The sequence below is a fragment of the Ictalurus punctatus genome, chromosome 28 (genome assembly GCF_001660625.3).
Source record: "Ictalurus punctatus breed USDA103 chromosome 28, Coco_2.0, whole genome shotgun sequence".
In the NCBI taxonomy this organism is placed as follows: Eukaryota; Metazoa; Chordata; class Actinopteri; order Siluriformes; family Ictaluridae; genus Ictalurus; species Ictalurus punctatus.
In genome coordinates, this window is record NC_030443.2 from 9,012,604 (window position 1) to 9,028,457 (window position 15,854).

Here is a 15,854-nt window from a genome sequence, read left to right on the forward strand (position 1 = left end):
GGATGTACTGGCAAAAAGATCGATAAAACATGAAACAGTTGATATACAAGTACCATTAAGTAGAGTAGAGATCAAAACCATTATAAAGGGACACGCGCATAAAACATGGCAGGAATACTGGGACACAGCTGACACCGGACGACACCTATATACCATACAAAAACAAGTAGGCATCAGTGTGAGGCAGGGCAGAAACCCAAAGGAAGAGATGATAATTACGTGTCTTAGAATAGGTGATGCTGGTTTAAATCTAGCATTAAACAGAATAGGAAAACCCCCCACTGGACTCTGCACGCACTGCAGTACACAAGAGACGGTAAAACACATTTTGTTAGACTGCAAAAGGTATGAGGAGGAAAGAACTGAGCTATAGATGGAGATGCAAAACAAAACATGACACTAGAGAACTTGCTGGGGAAAACATCTGGGAAAATGCAACACCCCCTAATAAACTATTTAAAAAATACTGGGATAAGTGAGAGACTTTAGTAATCTAGTAGGAATATCTACTATATAGCTATTTATCTCTTTATTTTCTTTTATTTATGTATTATTGTTTTGGTATTATTATTATTTTATTTTATTATTATTATTTTTTTGTTTGTTTTTCTTTTCCTGCCAATCTACTGCTCACACTCCAGTCCAGTAGGTGGCGGTAATGGACCTTTAGTGGTTTTCCAACCGCCATTAAAACGAGAAGAAGAAGAAGAAGTTGTTTTCGCGCCGTGACCTTCATGACGAAGCCATGCTTTACACGTCTCAGTCTAGCGTTCAGTGCTGAGAAGTTTAGCCTTAGAAGCCTCAGGTGGACTGTTCTAGGAATGACGCAGCTTTCCGTGTAATGCCAAATTTGTAGTGAGCTAGAGTCTTTACCAGTGCCCGAACTCGTGTACACGATATACTGATTCACGACTTAATGAGCTAGGGAGCTTGTTGAGACATACCCAAAGACTGTCTGGCTGGTGGGTGAGGCGCCTCAGTGTTGCTGTTTTTGTTTGTTTGTTTGTTTGTTTGTTTGTTTGTTTGTTTTGTTTTTTAAGCCACAAGCTAGCCAGCTCTCTGTGATGAGTGGTGTATATTTTCTCCGCAAACAGCGAACTGTATAATTAATTTTATTTATTACCTAGCGAATGTATTTGTCTGTTGATTGAAGCATAATTCGTTTAAAGCGCTGTTTTGTTTACTCCTGACGTTGTGAAACGTTCTTGAGCTCGGATTTGAGGAGGCCATCCCGATTAGAAATTCCAAGGTAGGAGTGCGGTTTCTTTGTTTTTCCTGGGCGGAGAATGCGAATTCCTAGGTAAACCCGCTAGTCTAATGCAGCATAAATGTTGTTTAATCCAGATTAGAGTAGTGGTAATGTTGACTGTTAACAGATCTTTCTGAAACTGTCTGCAGTGGTTTTATAGTTGATTTTTGAGAGACATGGGAAAGCGGTATCACTGCGATTACTGTGCTCGCAGCTTTCAAGACACGCTGCACAACAGAAAGAAACATCTGAATGGAGTCCAGCACCATAGAGCCAAAAAAGCCTGGTTCGACAACTTCCGAGGTAATGAGCATTGCGTCAGCACCTATGCGCTAATACATTCTTAACCCGGTCAAGAATGTTCTTTTTCTGTTTCTGTATGTTCTGTCTGACACCCAATATATGTATTATAGATGCAGCTGCCATTCTTCAGGATGAGAGAGCAAAACAAGGATGCAGAAAGTTTCTGCAGACAGGTAAAGCTCACAGAGAATTTGGCACAATTGCATTTCCACCTGGATCTGGTGACCAGACATACAGTGGATACTAAAATGTCTACACACCTCTGCTAAACTTGCAGGTTTTGTGATGTACAAAAAAGGCAATCAAGATAAAGCGTGTCAGCTCTTTTTCCACCTTTTAATGAATTACAGTGACCAAGAAATTTGAAGTGAAGAACAAATAGAAACCTTTTAGGGGGAAAATAAAAAACTTACAATAATCTGGTGCACAAGTGTGTACCCCCTTTAACTATTTCTTTGTTAAAGCACCTTTTGCTTGTAATACAGCACTCAGTCTTTTTGTTTGGGTAAGAGTCTACCTACTTATTACATCTTGATTTAAAAAAAAAAAAACTATTTTATTCCATGCAAAAATGCTCCAGACCTATCTAATTGCATGGGGATCTCTTATGCACAGCCCTCAAGTCTTTCCACAGGTTTTCTGTACCATTCAACACTGAGATCCTGTGCATACTTTGTAAGCTCTTTGCAGACCATGGCTTCAGCAGTCAGATGAAACCAAGCAGATGTCAAGAAAATATGAGAGAAATAGCTGATCATAATTTAAAGAGAATCAGAATCACTTCATTGATGACAAGTGTATGATGAATGGTTTTGAACATGAGTTTGAATGTGAGTGGTTAAAGGCCCCGTCACACCAGGATGTGTTTCGCAGCACATTAAACGGTGTGTTAAACGGTGTGTTAAACCTGTGTTAAACCTGAGTGATGTGCTGAATGAAAGTGCAAACTCACTCCCTGACAGTAGATGGTGCTTATCGAAAAACAGAAATACCCCAGTACACAAGGTGGCGCTGCACAACTTTCAGTTTCTGACACCCGCTTATCACTTAGAAGAGTGCCAGCATTTACTTCTTTGCAAAAAGCCATTCACACACTTTTTTTTTTTTTTTTTTTACATGTTTAAAATTAGAACTTTAAGGATTTAGCTTTAAACAATATGCTCTTTTTAAAAAAAGTAATGATTTGAATTAAGTCACAGCAATAGCATTCACATACTTATGGGAAGACCCAGATTATTAGATTTTTTTTTTTTAATATTTTTTTTTTGTTGTGCCCAGAAATGTTCCTGCAAATTGATGAAGTGTTGAAAATATAGTCTTTTTTTTGTGTGTGTGTTCAATATGGTCATACAACAATGTTCATTCAAATAGCACTTAGCTATTTGAATAAGTGGTCTAGAATACTTGTATGCATATATATGTATGTCAGGTGCAAAATACATACAATTGACTATCAACCAGCAGATTATCATTTGCAGAGAAGAGATAAAGAAACAAACAATGCTATTTAGTGTAGAAAGCAACACTGAAAGAATTAAATGGATCACTTTGAATATATGCATTTCATTGTCGTCAAAAAAAATAGCCATAACATAATAAATGAGTCATGAAGTTCTCATCAGTTTTGAACTAGAATATGGCTGGACATACACACATACACTTTAGTTTGTGTATATATAGCATTTAGTGGGTATTTTGGAACCTGTTGCTTTCAAAGGAACCTTGTTTATGTGTGTAGGCAGAAGGATTTATTAGCAGTGAGTATTTTAATTCAGGTAGGTCACTTATGCACTCTCACTAAAATCGTGGATACCTATGGAAGTATAATAGTGCCAATATGGCATGTTGAATTGAATAAAAACCTATCGCAATAACAATACTTTAATTTTTCTGCCCAGAAATTTGACACAAAATGGGAAAAAAAACCACAACAATTACAATGCATAAATTAGTTTCCTTTGCAATTCATTGGGTTTGTATATTTTTATTGAAAACAAAAATCCAGCATTCAAAATTCAATGCGCACATTCACCTTCCTAAAATACCGTTCCAAAATATTCAGTTAAAATACCATCGTCATTATTCGTCATGATGAAATTGCTTGTAAAAATGCAGGTCTTAAAATTCGGGTCTTAAACATCAAGTCTTCACATCCGGGTCTCACAGGAAGAGCAATGGATTGCTGATACTATTGTAACATGTTACTCTGGGCTGGCCCCCTAGTGGTGGGATTGTGCTGACAAGCCACGAGAAGATTGGACTGGCATAAAGTTGGCTTGACGTTGGAAGTTCGGTATTTACAGCTATGCGAAAATTAAGGGACCATCTCTCAAGTTACATATTGGTATACATCTTTCTAACTTCAGTAGCATTTGAAGGGAATGACTTGTTCATAAAACCAACTGTAAAGTGTTCATCTAGGTGTCAGCTATAACGCACACCTTTTTATCAAAAATCTATAAGGTGTGTATCGCACCTGACACCTACAGGAACACTTTCCAGTTGGTTTTGTAACTGTAAGTCACTCTCTTCAAATGGTATTGAGATTTAAATAATGGTATATTTTGTGTATATGTCCATACGGTATAAAAACACCACAATATTTAGATATGATTTCAGTCTATTTAATTAAATTAAAAAATCTTAAAGGTGTGCGTTTTGATGCTTTGAACACTCCCATTGACAGCCATTGATTTAGACATGGGACGTTAAAACGGACCGTTTTACACTCTGAAAAAATGTCCCAGTGTGAAGGAGCCTTAATTCTGTATATAGTAATCATTGTGATATTCTGATAATGGACCTCTATCACTTTCAGGTCAGTGTGTATTTGGCCCAAGCTGCCGGTACTCACATATGTCTGAACAGGATATAAAGGATTTGGAGCAACATATTCATGGTGAGATCCTTATTTGATTTACTGTATTGCCAGAAGTTTGTGTACACCTGACCATCAAACCCATACAGTGCTGTGCAAAAGTATATGATCTAATTGGCTTCTTCTGTTTTGCGTACGTCATTCTAAATAGTTTTAGATCAAACTAAATACAACATAAAATAAAGGCAACCTGAGTAAACACAATACAATTTTTTTTGAAGCAAAAAAAGTTATCCAATCACCATGTGAAAAACTAATTGCCCCCTTAAACTTAATCTTTTTGTGCCACCTTTTAGTAGCAATAATGGAACACACTTCTTTGCTGAACTGCTTTATTTTGGCCAGTGGAGGGTTTTCAAGCATTAAATCCCTGTTTAAGGTCCACGGCATCTCAATTGATTCAAGTCATGACTTTGACTAGGTCACTCAAATTTTTATTTAGCTTTTTTGAGCCGTTCAGAGGTGGACTTACTCCTATGCTTTGGATCATTGTCTTGCTGCATAGTCCATTTGCACTTGAGTTTTAACCTATGGACTGAAGACCAGATATTCCTCTTTAAGATTTTCTGGTAGAGAGCAGAATTCATGTTTCCCCTCAATTATTGTAAGTTGCCCAGGTCCTAAAGCATCCCCACACCATCATACTCCCACCACCATGCTTGCTTGTAGGTATGATGTTCCTTTATGTGGAACACTGTGTTTGGTTTATGCCAAATGTAATGGGACCCTTGTCTTCCAAAAAGTTCGAGTCATCAGGCCTGGTTACATCCCATTCCAGATTTAGTCCCCCTTTTGCTGTTATAATATCCCCAATGTTCTGGGAAGTTTTTGCACTTGAATGTATCTGTGGGGATTTGTGCTCTTTCAGCCACAAGAGCATTAGTGAAGTCCAGCATTAATGTTGGGCAAGAAGGCCTGGCGCACAGTCAGTGTTCCAGTTCATCCCAAAAGTGATCAGTGGAGTTGAGGTCGGGGCTCTGTGTAGGCCACTCAACTTCTCCCACCCCATTCTTGGCAAAACATCCCTTTATAAACCTTGCTTTAGGCCTCTTATTTCCAGTGAAGAGTAAACTTAATGCTATAGCATTCGAATACATTCTAGACAATTGTGTGCTTCTAACTTTGTGGCAAATATTTGGGGAAGAACCGCATGCGTGTGTGAAGGTGAGGTATCCACATACTTTTGACCATATAGTGTATTACTATCAATAACTGGTGTTATTTATAACTTGCTAAAGGGCATGTAGGCATATGTGGCTGTTATGAGTGAGGATTGAGCTGAACGTATAGATAACCCGATTAAACAAATGAGACAAATTTTATACTTATATTATATTATACCCCCCGTGCAGGAGTAAGTGCAGCTAAATGTTGCTGGTAACTGTTGATCAGCCTCGTACATCAGCTTGGAGGTATTTTAGCCCATTTCTCTGTATAATACAACTTCAACTCTGGGATGTTGATGATGGGTTTTCTCGCATGAACTGCTGGCTTCAGGTCCTTCCACAACATGTCTATTGGATTTAGGTCAGCACTTTAACTTGGCCATTCCAAAACATGTATTATATAGTAATATAATCAGTTCACAGGCAGATGTCCTGAAATTTTCCTTTAGAATTTTCTGGTATAATTCAGAATTCATTGTTACATCAATGATGGAAAGCTGTCCTGGCCCATTTGCAGCAAAACAGGCCCAAACCATGATACTACCACCATCATGGGATTAAAGGGTCATGAAACCTCCCTCTTTCAGCGCAAGTGTACCTCTCAATGTTTGACAAATGCAGCTTAAATGGGTGTGGATGGTTGTGCGAAGAAGGGAGGGGGAGTGGGCGTGGCAGGGAAAGAAGGGGGGGGCCTTTACAACACTCACAATAAAGATGTATAGTGACAAAAAGTTTGCAGATGAGTCAGAGGACTTCTCCTGAATTCCCAGGGCTAAATGGAGACACAATAGATAGCAGTGCAGGTCCTCTGCCCCATCTGTTTGAACCATTAGCCCCTGGCGTGACTATGGAGGAAAACATAAAATAAAACCGGAGGCAGTGCAGATGGGAGAAGTGTGAATGGTAGCTAGCTAATAGGCTCGAGCTTTTCATGAATAAAAAGGCGAATGCTCTTTGCATAGTTTTGCATGCGACGGCCTGCGGAGCTTTAAACGGTTTAATTAGCTCAAAAGGCAAGTAAAACTGTCATGGTTAAAAATTAAACACATACCTCATTTGAAGGGATGGAAAAGTCCTCGGGACTTAGTACCACATCATTGTGTAGACGCAAACTGCTTTCATGAGCAAGTCTGAAGTCCACCTTTCTCAAATTCTCATAGCTCTCCCGAGAAAACACACTTGAACTCTTACACCACTGAAACAAACACTTGCGGCCCATTTGAATGCCTCTCTCATCTGCTACATCTGTAGGAAAGCACCAAGCGCTGTCATGAATAATTTAAGAGACAGCATCTTCTCATAGGATAAGAATATGCAGACTCATGAATAACTATGAGACACCAACATGTCATTGAAGTACTATAGTACATTGCCATGTCACTGCCTGTGACATGCGACACGACAAGACTTTAAACCCGGAAGACGAAAATAGCGGAAAAAAGCTCAAAATGAACCGGTTTTCTCCTACAATTTAAATTAACGGCTGCTAAGATTCTTTTATGATGTGTGATAAGAACACCTCTGTTAAAATCTCAGAAAATGTAGTTTAGTGTTTCATGACTCTTTAAGGTTCTTATGCAGTGTTTTCCTTTCTCCAAACATAATGCTTCTCATTTAAACCAAAAATAAAATTTTGTTCATATGTCAACAATCCATTTTTTAAGTAGCCTTCAGGCAGATGGGCAGAAATATTTGTTTTGGTGAGCAATGGCTTTCTCCTTGTAACCCTGCCATGCACACCACTGTTGTTCTCCTGTGTTCAGTGTTCTCCTGATGGTAGACTCATGAACATTAGACAACTCCTGTCTGACTGTGGGTGGTGGAGTCCTAACTCTGTCGAGATGGTTTTGTAACCTTTTCCAGCCTGATTTTGCTTTGTTCATGCCATGATACACTTCCACAAACGTGTGTTGTGACAATGAGACTTGGATAGATCCATGTTCTTTAAATAAAACAGGGCGTTCACTCATACTTCATTGTCCTCACAATGATTGAAAACACCTGACTCTAATTTCACCTTTAAATTAATTGCTAATCCTATAGGTATGTAATATTGGATCATTCCCTCAAAAAATACATGACCATGTATAATATTTTTGTCTTATTTGTTTAGTTAGGCTCTCTTTGTCTACTTTTAGGATTTGTGTGAAAATCTGATGACGTTTTAGGCACACATATACAACCCCTGGCAAAAAATTATGGACTCACCACACTCGGAGGATGTTCAACTGGCTTTTTTACTTTGTAGCAAATAAACAAACCACAGATATGAAACTAAACATTTTTTGTTTAATAGCTGAACAGTCTGGCTTCATGAAACATGCCTCAAACAAATAAAATAGTTTTAATTAATGGCATATTTTTTCCAGATCAAGTAGAGAAAAAAAAAAAAGGAATCACCTTGTAATTTGCATTTCTAAAACAAATACCAGCATAAGTCTAAAAATGTGAATTACTCTGCAGTTAAGAGTTCCTACATACCTTAACCTTGGACTTTTTGAAAGGGAACATGGGCCCAACAAGAGAGTTGTCAATTGAAACAATGGAATGGATCAAAAAACTCTTATAAGAAGGAAATCCGACACGGAGTATGGCAAAAGTTGTTGGTTGTTCTCAGTCAGCTAAAATTTGGTGCAAGTATATATAAAATGGGAAGGTTATAAAAGGAAAACATACGGGTAGATCAAGGAAAACTGCAAATGTCAGGATCGAAAACTAATATGAAATAAAAGCAATATGCCTTGAAAATAGAAAATGCACATCAAAACAAATGAAGTTCGAGTGGCTTTATTGTTTGTTATTGTGGCTTAATTTCAACCATATTCAGCTAGTACAGTACACAGTGAAATGAAACAACGTTCTTCCAGGACCATGGTGCTACAAAAAACAAGACACTAACCACATGAGACAACACAGAACTAAATAAGATCTACACATTTTTACATAAAGTGTATGTGCAAACAACACAAGACAGCACAATACTACTAAAATAGGACAATAGGCACAGTAAGTGTCAATGTAGCGCCGACCAGTACACAGTTTTTGTGTGGAAGTGTCCGATATAACAGGTAGTGCAAAAGATAGGAGGTAGAGAGTAATGATATAATTAAATAAATGGTATACATGTAAACATAACATGCTTGGTATTCAGACTTGGTATTCAGCAGATTAGCTTATATCAAATATAGACATAGCAGTTCTTGCATTGGGAGTGGGAAGGTGTGCAGTTCAGAGTGTGGGTCAAGTCAGGTCAAGTCTCTGAGTATTGAGGACTCTGATGGCTTGGGAGAAGAAGCTGTTACAGTCTGGCCGTGAGGGACGAACACTTTGGTACCTTTTTCAAGACAGCAGGAAGATGAAGAGTTTGTGTGTGGGCTCAAATGTCTATGATGGAGAGAAGAGAGACCCCAATGAGCTTCTCAGCTGTCCTCACTATCCGCCGCAGGGTCTTGCGATCTGATAAGGTGCAATTTCTGAACCAGACATTGATGCAGCTGCTCAGGATGGTCTCCAATAGTTCCTCTGTAGAATGTGGTGAGGATTGAGGGGTGGGAAATGGGCTTTTTTTCAGCCTTCGCAGAATGTAAAGATGCTGCTGGGCTTTCTTGGCTATGGAGCTGGTGTTCAGGGACCAGGTGAGGTTCTCCATCAGGTGAACACCAAGGAATTGGTGCTCTTGACTATCTCCACGGAGGAGCAGTCGATGTTCAGCAGAGAGTGGCCGTTCCGTGCTCTCCTGAAGTTAACAACCATCTCTTTTGTTTTGTCCACATTCAGAGACAGGTTGTTGGCTCTGCACCTCCTCTCTGTATGCTGACTAGGGATGTCACGAGAACCGATACTTTGGTACCAAGTTGGTACCAACATTCTTAAAATGTGAAGGTACTTGTTCTTCTGAAGTAGCTTTAGCACCGTTTGTAACAAAAGTACAGAGGTTGCGATTCTTCTGGACCTGAAGGGGGAAGCAAATACGCGCAAGTGTTTTAGTCGGTCCACAAGTGGTGAAGAAGAAGAGGAACGCCTACAAGCACACGGGAAAAACTACAGAAGTTTATCTTGGCTTAACAAGTTTTGCTCCGCCCTGACTCGTTGAGAGGAAAGCTAATATCGGTTTCTGGTGTACAAACGATGCTATCATTCATTTCAAACAAAGCGAGGAAACGCCTGGAATTTGGCGAAGCACCTGACAGACAGTTCTACGTTATGTTTGTTTGAGGCGGCTGGCATTGTAGCCGTGAAACCGGCTAATGTTATGCTCCATGTAATGCTTGCAATAGACAGTTACTTGTTAACGATGCTAACACATTGCAGTGTGTTAAACTACCTCCGGATTCGAATTCCGAGTTCGATGGTGTAGGATGCGAAGTTGGAGGCTCCTGCTGATTTCGATTAAAATTGTAATTAATTAGTGCTTTTCGGTCATACAATAGATTTTGACTTAGTCTACACCGTTTCCTTGTTTGCACTTTTAACTTTGTGGTACGTTAAAATGTCTGGAAAGAACACGAAAACCCATGGTAGCATTCAGACACGACTGAGGCCAAGTGTGCGTGCCGCGAGTGAGTCCCCTTCTTCCCCTGAATCTGCGCTGCCGAGCAGTGACTTTGACTTCACCGTACTCAGGCTTGAGTTGCTGGCTTTACTGAGGAAGTATGTTTGGGTTGCGCTGTCTGCTGTTCAGCTTGACCTGCAGGCCGTGAAAACACAGCTGGCTAGTGATAAAGTTGCTACCGATTCTACCATGTCAACACTTTAAGGTACTGTTGGGGAAATGGAGCACGCTCTCTCTGGTTGCACCAATGACATGGCTCAAATGAAGATTACTATCGAGTCTCTCACTGCGACCGTGACTCAATTAGAGAATAAATTTGAGGATTTGGAGTCGAGGTTACGGCGCAATAACGTTAGGATAGTCGGAGTTCCAGAGGGTGCTGACACATGTACAACTGCTGCTGTAGCGGCCTTGTTAAAAAAGGGGTTTGGTCTCTCTCTGCCGTGCGAGAGAGCTCCAGCGGATTAAACTGAAGTCTTTGAACAGCATTCAAATGTAGGTGTCCTTTTTGTCCAGGTGGTGAGGGCCAGATGTAGGGTGGTGGCAATGGCAACATCCGTTGAGCGGTTGGAGCGATACGCAAACTGCAGCGGGTCCTGTTAGGGGGGGCAGCAGGGTCTTGACGTGCCTCATGACAAGCCTCTCGGAACACTTAATGATGATGGATGTAAGTGCAATTGGATGGTAGTCATTGAGGCAGGACACTGAAGACATCTTAGGCATGGGGACAATGGTGGTAGCCTTGAAGCACGTTGGAACAACTGCGCTAATCAGGGAGATGTTGAAGATGTCAGTGAAAACATCTGCCAGGTGGTCTGCACATCCTCTGAGCACTCTGCCAGGAATGTTGTCTGGTCCAGCTGCCTTCCGTGTGTTGACTCTGTATAGAGGTTTCCTCATATCAGCCGTGGTTAGACACAGCACCTGGTCGTTGGGAGGAGGGGTGGTCTTCCTCGTCGCCACGTCATTCTGCGCCTCAAACCGAGCATAGCGCATCTGGTAGGGAGGCATCACTGTCACGGGTGGGTGGTGATGTCCTGTAGTTGCTGATGGCTTGAATGACCTGCCACATGCACCACGTGTCACTGCTATCCGTGAAGTGACTGTGGATTTTCTGGGCATGTGTGCACTTTGCCTCTCTGATGGAAAAACAAATGGGCGGAAACAGCAGGTAATGTTTGTGACAGAACTGTAAGAAATCGTCTGAATTAAATGCGATTTACGTATAGAAAACTCAAACGAAATCCAGCACTAACACCTAAACAGAAGAAAACAAGGTTACAGTGGGCTAAAGAGAACAGAGTGTACGCAGGTCCTTAAAGAGTCTTAAAATGTAAATACAAAGCCTTAATTAACATGTATTAAATCCACATTTAAAGGTCTTAAAAATGGAACTAAACCGACACCATAAAGAGAATTTTTATTTTATTGTCACTCACATTTTTGAAATGGTAAACCCGTGTCACTGTGTTGCACTCTGTGTGTGCGGCTCATTTAGTGTTTTATAGCAGCACGGTTCACAGTAAATGCCACTCCATGTGAACTTCATCTCTGTGCTGTGAGTTTGAGTCACTTATTACGTGCATTTAGATCACATCATGCACCAGATTCACTTTGGTTTTACGTTTGTGTAATATCAAACATTTTTGTGGGCAGAGGTTTGTGGCATTTCACCTGATTGGTAATGAGAATAAGAAGTGAATTTTAAAAAATTGCCAACTAAATGGAGGTTTTCCTGCGGTTTCGTACCAAAATAGAAGCCACAAGGTCAAACGCATAAAAGTGAATTAAATCAGTTACTTTAAATGTACTATATTGGGGTATTACTATTTGTACCCCCAAATAATAATAATTAAGTATTATTCAGTGCAATAGTAATATTATGAAATAACAACAAAAAAATTACTTAAAAATCATTTTCTTCTTTACAAAAATGTATGTACAGTTGTAACATTAATGTCAGGGTAATGTAACAAGTAAATTATAAAAAAAATCTAGTAAACTCTGAGGGGAAACACTGAGGGAGCGATGGTCTTTGTCTCTTCTGACTGCCTTAATCCATCTGTTTATTTTTTCTTGCCTCTCGTGGAAAGTCATGTAAAGGAAATACTGGATTACCTTTATTTCAGTGTTGGAGCAAATGGTAATGCACAAAGGATATTTGTTATGGTCTCCCATATACGGTGCCCTCCAGTAATATTGGCACCCTTGGTAAATATAAGGAAGGCTGTGAAAAATTGTCTTTATTGTTTAACCTTTTGATCTTTTGTTAAAAAAAATAACACAAATACTCTGTTCTCATGGATATCAAACAATTTCAATCACAACACAGATTTATCCACAAAAAAGATCTTTGTTAAATATAGGTGTGCAACAATTATTGGCACCCCTATGAATTCATATAAGAAAAATATATTTGAAGTATATTCCCTTTGATATGGATTATTTTTTTTAGTACACTTGGGTGACTATGAACAGGAAATTGTTCAACCATGACTTGCTGTTTCACATGGGTATAAATATGACGTAACACAGGCCAACTTACCTTAGTCATTTATAACATGGGTAAGACCAAGGAATATAGCTGTGTGGCAAAAGGTTGTTGAGCTTTACAAAATGGGAAGTGGCTATAAGAAAATAACACAAGCCTTTAAAATGCCAATTTGCACCATCAGGGCAACAATTAAGAAGTTCCAGTCAACTGGAATAGTTATGAATCAACATGGAATTGGACGTAGCTATATTCTCTCAGCGCACTGTGAAGAGGATGTTTTGAGTGGCCAAAAAATCTCCAGCTGGAGAACTGCAGAAGTTAGTTGTCTTGGGGTCAGAAAGTCTCCAAAACTACAATCCGAAGTCATCTGCATCACCACAAGTTGTTTGGAAGGGTTTAAAAAAAAAAAAAAAAGCCTCTACTCTCATTCAACTCCAGCGTCTTCAGTTTGCGAGACACTACTGGAACTTCATTTGGGATTGGGTTCTATGCTCAGCTGAAACCAAAATAGACACCAGAGGTGTCTTTGGCAATAAACATTGGAGGTGGTTTTGGTGCACACAGGGAGGTAAATGGTCTGCTTTTATCCAAAGCGCTTTACACTGTGTCTCATTCACCCAGTCTCTCTCTCACACACACACACACACACACACACACACACACACACACACACACACACACACACACACACACACACACCAGTGGTAGTAGAGCTGCCATGCAAGGCACTAACTTCAGTGTCTTGCCCAAGGATACTTCGGCATGTGGAGTCATGTGGGCCGGAAATCGAACCGCCAACCCTACGATTAGTGGACAACCCGCTCTACCACCCGAGTCACAGCTGCCCACAGGTAGCCATATGGAAAAGTACCTCATGCCCACAGATAAATATGGTGGTAGCTCTTTAGAGTTTTGTGGCTGTTTTTCTGCCAGAGGACCTGCACATTTTGTTAGGATACATGGCATCATGGACTTTATCAAATATCAACAGATATTAAATGAAAAATGTCTCTGCAAAAAGGTTAAAATGGGCCATGGTTGGATCTTCCAACAAGACAATGATCAAAAACATACATTAAAAGCAACACAAAAATGGTTTCCTGACCATAAAATCAAGGTCCTGCCATGGCCATCCCAGCCCCCTGACTTGAAACCTGTGGGGTGAACTGAAGAGGAGAGTCCACCAGCATGGACCTCGAAATTTGAAGGATCTGGAGAGATTCTTTATGGAGGAATGGTCTTGGAACCCTTGCATTATAGGAGACGTCACAGAGCTGTTATCTTGGCAAAGGGAGGTAGTGCAGAGTATTGATTAAAAGGGTGCCATTAATTGTTGTACACCTGTATTTAACAAAGATGTGTGTATGCATGCATGTATGTATGTTTGTGTATATATTAGGGCTGCACAATTAATTGAATATTGATCGCGATTATGATTTTGACTTGCCCGCGATTACATGAACATGATTGCGATATTGACATTTAAAGTTCGTCCTCTGCTCACAAACTCCACCGCATATCAAATCAAGCTCTTCCTAAACTTACAGCCAGTCACCATAGACGTCAGGGATGACATCATTTTATATGCCAAACCCAGAAACGAGTTAGGATTTTCTTCCTTCGGTTCCGTCATCCCAAATCAATGGGTTTTTAAAATGGGATTTTGTTAAAAGCCTGAAATAAGGTCTGTGGTTAACACAAGCTCAAAATATCTTTCATGTTTTATTCTACAACATAAAATACGCCGGTAAAACCCCACTCATGATTTAAAAAAAAAAAAAAAAAAAAAAAGCTTTTACGTGTATTGAAAAAGGTGGTTGCTAACTGTCATGTAATGAGGGTTTAGGATGGATGCAAGTGCAGATAAGAGCTTTACTGAAGAGAGGCAGACAAATCCAAAACGCGAGACAATATCGTGGACGAAAACAGACAAAAGGTCAGGCGATCGGCAAATGGGCATAAACGAGGCCAAACATGAATCAATGAGGTCGAGAACAGGATCAAAACTATGAACAAAAGCTTGGTACACGGAAAACTCGCGCAATGCTTTGCGTAGAACAAAAAGACACGCGGGGTTTAAGTGACTAATGTAATTAAGGGTGATCAAAAAACAGCTGAGACTAATGACACATAAGGGAACAACCAATGACAATACAGGGGCGGAGACAGGACAGAAATCATAACAAATGCACATGTAGAAAGTCACTAAAAAACCCGGAAGCACGCCGCGAGCTCCAGCGCTTGCGTGAGGGTAAATCATGACACTAACATATTGCTAAATGGGACTATAGACGTTGTCGGGGACATTAAACTTCATCATGCTGAACTGGAAAAAACATTGCAGATAGACTGGTTCAGGTATGCTGTGCACAATTACTTAAAAAAAAAAAAAAAAAGAACCTGGATGAAGATTCATCCCCAGAGTAAATGCGTATTGTGGAAAATGTTTTTAAATCAAGTTTGGAAAAGTTGTTGGAAGTTTGGTGATGGTGATGAAGTCGAGCGACTGTGGTGTAGTTTGTTTATACCTTACGGTTAGCTTTTATTTCTGGCGATTGTATTTAGGCTTCAACTTCATAAAAGTTGCGTTCATTTGTGAAAATGACATAACTTGGACAAAACGTGTTTAGTATAGTAAACTTTTGGTGATCACAGAGCTGCTTTTGTTTTTTGTTTTTTGTTTTTTGTTTTTTTTTCTTTCTTTTTTCTTTCTTCTTCAAAAATCCAAAAGCCTATGTGATAATCATATTGGGTTTTTGTTGAGGGAACCAGTGTGATGCTAACTTCCAGGTTCTGGTACAAAATGACATCATTATCCCTGCACCACTCTATTGGGTGATTTGGCTGCATCTCTCCTCCTGTAAACACTGTTATTGCCTTTTCTGCATGGGCCTGAATTGATTTCATTTGGTTGCATATTGTGTTATTTGATGCATATTTTAATTTGGTTAATGGCATTTATATTTTTACTTATCCTTTATTTTGGGTACAATTTTATTTATATTTTGCTTCTACATGATGATGCACTTTAAGGACCAGTCTAATTTTTTGTAAAGATTTGTACATTAGCAGGAATGTAGCACAGCATAGAGGTGAAAGGAGTGGTCTGTTTATTTAAATGTGAAAGTGCAATAAAAATATGTTGTCCCTTAATCAATGAATAATCGTGATCTCAATATTGATCAAAATAATTTATCATTTTGTCCATAATT

The 15,854-nt window shown here is 39.6% G+C and overlaps 1 protein-coding gene across 9 annotated transcripts in view; it reads left to right on the forward strand.

Annotated features, from left to right (window-relative positions):
* Positions 1-687: 687 nt before the first annotated feature.
* The window catches only part of zmat5 (zinc finger, matrin-type 5), a 25,104-nt gene continuing 9,937 nt past the window's right edge, over positions 688-15,854 (forward strand). The window contains exons 1-4 of one of the 9 annotated variants that reach the window (XM_017460325.3): positions 688-1,300; positions 1,399-1,552; positions 1,663-1,725; positions 4,371-4,451. In XM_017460325.3, coding sequence (XP_017315814.1) covers positions 1,426-1,552; positions 1,663-1,725; positions 4,371-4,451 — 271 coding nt within the window. In that variant the 5' untranslated portion in view covers positions 688-1,300; positions 1,399-1,425. The other 8 variants (XM_047151756.2, XM_017460329.3, XM_017460327.2 and 5 more) reach the window with 8 other exon arrangements.